The sequence below is a fragment of the Pteropus alecto genome, unplaced genomic scaffold (genome assembly GCF_000325575.1).
Source record: "Pteropus alecto unplaced genomic scaffold, ASM32557v1 scaffold30, whole genome shotgun sequence".
NCBI classification, from domain to species: Eukaryota; Metazoa; Chordata; class Mammalia; order Chiroptera; family Pteropodidae; genus Pteropus; species Pteropus alecto.
This window is the reverse complement of record NW_006429782.1, coordinates 768,216-773,733: the sequence shown is the minus strand read 5'-3', so window position 1 is coordinate 773,733 and position 5,518 is coordinate 768,216. Positions and strand designations below refer to the sequence as shown.

The window sequence follows — 5,518 nt, the reverse complement described above, 5'->3', positions numbered from 1 at the left end:
GTTCAGCAGTGTCCCTGAGCCCGCGCCGCGTGGAAAACAAGGTGCAGAAGATGAGGACAGGGCAGGAGATAGGCAGGGCCTGGGCCTAGCCTTGCCTCCGAGTCCACGGCGCCATGGCCGTGGTGGCGACGGGCACAGGAGCTGGGCTCTGGGCGGCCTGGGTGCAGCGTGCGTGTCTCCGCAGGGCAAGCCTGACTTGAACACGGCCCTCCCCGTCAGGCAGACGGCCTCCATCTTCAAGCAGCCGGTGACCAAGATCACCAACCATCCCAGCAACAAGGTCAAGAGCGACCCCCAGAAGGCCGTGGAGCAGCCCCGGCAGGTGAGCGTGCAGGCCCCACTCCGAGCCCTCGGTCGCCCCAGCTTGTCTACTCTTTAGAGGCGGTGGGTCCCTCTATCTGAGTGCCATGGTTGGCCATGGTCGCCCCAGAACCGAGTTCTCTGGGGAGCAGAGTCGCTCTTGCCTGCTGACAGGTGGGCAGCTGGGGTGCTGGGCCGCTGCGTTCTTGAGCAGGTGGTTGTGTCTTGCGGGGTTGTCTCCAGGAAGCGCGCGAGTGTGGCTTTATAACCCGCTCTTCAAACATTGGACACGCAGTGTGTCCAGGGGTGTTTTCGGATGCTCACTGGGCAGCAGGTGTGCCAGACAGCGGCCTTTCAGGGACTGTGACTCGTCGGTATGGACGACGTGTCTGATATCCTGGGTTTCCATCCTGCCCAGAATCGGGGTTCGTGTTTCTCTGCCCTGGGAGGATGGGCACGGCCCTCCACTGTGTCCTAAGTGGGGGCACCAGCAGCCCCAGCCAGTGTGAGGGTCAGGTTGCGCAGGTGGCTCCGACCGTCCTAGCTGCTCCAGGTCGCCTGCCATGGGCCTCACGTTTGTCTGTCTGGTTGGCGGCAGCTCTTCTGGGAGAAGAAGCTGAGTGGCCTGAACGCCTTTGACATCGCTGAGGAGCTCGTGAAGACCATGGACCTCCCCAAGGGCCTGCAAGGTAACCCCGGCCCCAGGGCGGGTGGGGGGAGTCCCCGCCTGTGCTCCAGACCCCAGACAGCCCCTCGGAGAAGCAGAGCACAGCTGGGGGCGCGGTGGGGACTGGACCAATAGGACGCGTGTCCTGAGGGCCCGGGTTGCAGCCTCGCTTCTTCACCGTGAACACGGCGGGCGGTGCTCCTTTCCTGTCGTGCAAGCGGTCGCCTACCTGTGAGAGGGTTTCAGGGACAAAACGCAGGGCTGAGAGACAAAGGCTGGTACGTGGTGGTGACCGCGCCTCCTGCTCCCCGCCAGGCGTGGGGCCCGGCTGCACTGACGAGACCCTGCTGTCGGCCATCGCCAGCGCCCTGCACACCAGCACCATGCCCATCACCGGGCAGCTCTCGGCCGCCGTGGAGAAGAACCCCGGGGTCTGGCTGAACACGGCCCAGCCGCTCTGCAAGGCCTTCATGGTGACCGACGAGGACATCAGGTAGCCACCATCCCCGCCCCCTCGCTCATGGCCAGTGTGTCTCCGAGCCTTGGGGGTGTGAAGCCTTAGAGGCACCGCTGAGGGGTCTGGTACCAGCCGTGGCTGGGGACAGGGGCGGGGGTTCTGGAGCATGGCGGGAACAGGAAGCGCGGTGGGTGAGAGGTGGCGCCCAGGAGCAGGTAGACTCGGCGTGGAGGCATCCTGGCAAAGTGCTGGTGCAAACTGGCACTGGACAGAAAACGTCTAGAAGGTCTGAAGGGTGCGTGTGCTCGCTGAGACCCGGGACTGGTGTGCGGCTGCAGGCAAGAGAGCCGGCTCCCTGGGAACCCTCAGGGGACTGGGGATAGCAGCTGCAGCCGCTGGTGCCCGGGGTCGGGGCGTGGTGGTGTTTTCTGTCGGGAACCAGGTGGGCACAAGAGGAACTCTGCCCCATGGGAGACGAAGCCACGGAACTAAGATGCCCCGGCTCCTCCCGCGGACAGGGCAGGGCGGAGCGGAGAGTGTAGGGGAGGACCCTGCTCGGCAGCACTCGGTGGCTCTGTGAAGCTGAGCAGAACGTCCAGGAACAGAAGTTGCCGCAGTGAAGGACTCGGGCCGCGGGTCAGGCGTGGGGTTTGGTCCCACCAGGAGAGGGCATGAGTGGCCGGCCGAGCAGATGAGGCTGAGCGGGTGGGAGGATGCAACGATGACAGGATGGGACCAGGCCAGCATTCACCAGACCGGGCGACAGACACACGTTGGAGTCGTGAAGACGCAGAGCTCCAGATGTGGGAGGCTGAGCAGCCGCGGGAGGGAGGCGGGTGGGTGCACGGGCCAGGCTCTGGCAGCTGCGGGGCCACGGTAACAGAGGCCCAAAGGCAGCAAGCCAGCCCCGCCAGAGTGCCTGACTTGCAAGGCTTATCATTCGTGAGACGAGTGATACTCTGGCTAGAAACAGTGGACCAGACTCAAACTGTGAACCCCACTGAGGCGATACACACCCGAAGAGCCACAGGCGCACAGACCAGAGGCGGTGGGCAGACAGGTGACCGCCATGCTGGGTAGGAGAGCAGCTGGCCAGCGCAGCGGGGTCGACATCTGTCTGAGCACTGGGCACCTGGCCCCCGCCTGACCGAGTGGGTGCAGCTCCTGGGAGGCTGAGCATGGCTGCTTGCCCGACAAGGGAGTAAGGGCTCAGACCCTAAAAGTGACCAGCCCACGTGTGCGTGCGCACCCCTTCCTCCTGGCTTCGCGCCCCGGTCTTCCGGAGGCAGGGACGTGCCCTGCCAGCGCGTCCGTGTGTCCCCAGGAAGCAGGAGGAGCTGGTGCAGCAGGTCCGCAAGCGGCTGGAGGAGGCGCTGATGGCCGACATGCTGGCCCACGTGGAGGAGCTGGCCCGGGACGGCGAGGCGCCACTGGACAAGCCAGGTGCCGATGAAGATGACGAGGACGATGACGAGGATGAGGAGCCCGACCAGGACGCAGACATGGAGCACATCTAGCGGGGTGGGCACGCTCGGCCACAGGGCACTGACCGCGGGGGGCAGCCCTGGAATCCTGGGGACTTGCTCTGCACCGAGTGGTGGCTGTGCTGGGAGCTCCTGTGTCCCCGGAGGAGCCTGGGTGGCCTGGCCACATTGGGGCACTAATGCCCCGTCTTCCGTGAGGCCCGTGTGGGGACCCGGCGTGGGGTGGGGAAGATGCCCCTCGCCCTTCCCAGGCGTGTCTCCTCCCCTAGGCCTTGGGGACACCTTGTGGGCATGGCTGGAGGATGGCCCCCCACGTTTGCTCTTCTCCGAAGGGCCCATTGCTGCTGGGCTGGGCTGGCCGGGCCCCTGGACTTGGCTGTCACCACCTGAGCTCCTCGTATGGCAGCCTGTGGGGTCCCCGTGGGCCAGAGAATCGTTCTTGAAGCATCTTGCCTCCCAGTCTGCAAGTGAGGGACTGGCCATCAGCCTGTCACCCTCCAGAGGGGGAGTGCGGGGCAGTGCTCCACATGCCCACCCGGCCGGGCGAAGCCGTGATGCTTGGAGCGTGTCCTTTGGCACGCGCCACAACCCAGACGTTTTCAATAAATCGGTGGTACACCCGGGGCTGGATGTCCCATACCTGCTTGACATTTTGTGTTTGCTGCACGTGGACGTGAACTGTGGCCTTCGAGTCCAAAAGCCTCACTGTGTGCAGCCTGGCGGGCTCTGCCTGGGGGTCGGTGACGGAGGAGGACGAGGACGACTGTTCACGGCCTGACCAGAGCTGGCACTGGGGCCTAGGCTTTTCTGTCCCAAAGTGCATTGTATGGCTGAGCACTTCCAAGGGCAGGACACCAGGGACAGTGGCCTCTCGGGGGATGGAGGTTGTCAGAACCCTGTTGCCGTCAGAACCCTGTTGCCCTCAGTCCCCTGTAGCGGTGCTTTGGGCAAGGGGCGCCACCCTGTCCCTGTTGTGCCCTAGCTAGCAGCCTGTGACTGTTGGCAAGGACCCAGGTTGCTGAGTTCTTTGGACACCTGGGTGGTCAGGCTGCAGCTGGGCATTTGGAGCAGGGGTGACATGGGAGCCCTCAGAGCTGTGGGGGTCACTGCTGGCTCCCTTCCCCAAGGACACTGGTGCAGGCGTTTGAACGGACAGCTCCCTCCCCAGTCAAGTCGAAGCACAAATTCCATGAACCATGAAGGCTGCCTGGGCGCTCGTGGCGAGCCCTGCCCTGTGTGGGCCCTGGTGCCGGTGCAGGGAGTCTGGCCACCACAGGTCCCCAGGAAGGCCCCTCCTCTGAGGCCACAGCCTCTCTGAATGAAAAGCCCCGGGTGGGAAGACTGGCCCCCGCCTAGCAGAGGGTCTGGATGAAGGGCCTGCTGGGAGGCTGCTGTGGGTGACAGCTGAATAAAGCTCAGGCGAGCGTAGTAGTTCAGTCTGAAGACCAGTGTTTGTGTCTGAGAGATGCGGGCCTCACCCAGGCCCCCCGGGACTGCGCCCCATGTGCCATCAGTCCTGGGCTGGGTGCAGTTCCCTGTGGCCTTGAGAGGCGCAGACCTTGGGACAGGGCCTGGCCCTGTTAGTACGTGTGGAGGATTCCAGAAAACGTGGGGTGCTTGGAGTCCCAGTGTACCGCGGGGGCACAGCCCTCGTGGCCAGCACTAACAGGTCCAGTGGCCATTTGGCCCCTCACCTGCCTGCATGGGGTCTCTCTATCCATCTGTTCCTTCCCAGGCCTCTCCACGTGCATTGTCTGTGGTCAGCCCTGCCCATGCCAGGCCCTCACCCAGCTTGCCCAGGGGCACCAGCTGGAGAGTGGTGGGGCAGCCTGTGATGGGTCTCCGTGGCTCTGCTGTGCCCAGCTGGCCGCTGAGAGGCCCTGAGCACTCACGGGCCTGGGGCCCAGGGCCCAGGGCATTCTGCGTGAGGATAGGCCACCTCAGCTCGTCACAGAGTCCCCACACCACAGCCCACGCTGGCGCTGAGCCACCTTCCAAGGTCCATAGCTCCTCCTGGACTCTCCTCTTCCCAGCGAGACCCCCAGCAGCAAGAGCAGTGGTGTTTCTGACCCAACAGCACAGAGGCGCCCTCACCACACACATTGAGCTGCCCCCAGCCCCAGGCACGCAGAGCTTTCTGAAGCACCCCACACCCCGACTGGGGTGGGGCCTTGCCTGTGGGAGCCTCCTGTGGTTGCTGGCACAAGTCACCATGAACTGTGACAAACTACATGCAGTGATCCTCACAGTTCTGGAGTCGGGAGACCACTGCGGGTCTCATGGAGTTAAATCCAGGTGTGAGCAGGGCTGGTCTCTGTCTCATAGTCACAGCCAGCTGCACAGCCTCGTCCATCTCTCTGAGCCTCCCCCTTATGAGGACCCCGCGAGGACACTGGGCCCCCAGGAACCCAGGGTCGTCCCTATCTCAGAGACCTTGACCCCACCCGCAGAGTCTCTCTGCCATGTGAGGTGACATGTCTGCAGGTCCCATGGATTGGGGGTGAAAGTCTGTGTGGTTCACTATTCAGCCCACCACAGAGCACCCCTCCACTGAACCTTCCGTGTCCCCGTCCCCCTTGGGGCCAAGACACCGTCAGTATAGCCTTTGAG

The 5,518-nt window shown here is 64.2% G+C and overlaps 1 protein-coding gene across 1 annotated transcript in view; it reads left to right on the top strand.

Annotated features, from left to right (window-relative positions):
• The window catches only part of MBD3 (methyl-CpG binding domain protein 3), a 9,406-nt gene extending 5,850 nt beyond the window's left edge, over positions 1 to 3,556 (top strand). The window contains exons 3-6 of the mRNA XM_006904058.3: positions 185 to 322; positions 899 to 989; positions 1,283 to 1,460; positions 2,749 to 3,556. Coding sequence (XP_006904120.3) covers positions 185 to 322; positions 899 to 989; positions 1,283 to 1,460; positions 2,749 to 2,941 — 600 coding nt within the window. The 3' untranslated portion in view covers positions 2,942 to 3,556. The remainder of the gene's footprint in view (positions 1 to 184; positions 323 to 898; positions 990 to 1,282; positions 1,461 to 2,748) is intronic.
• The last annotated feature ends 1,962 nt before the right edge of the window (positions 3,557 to 5,518 follow it).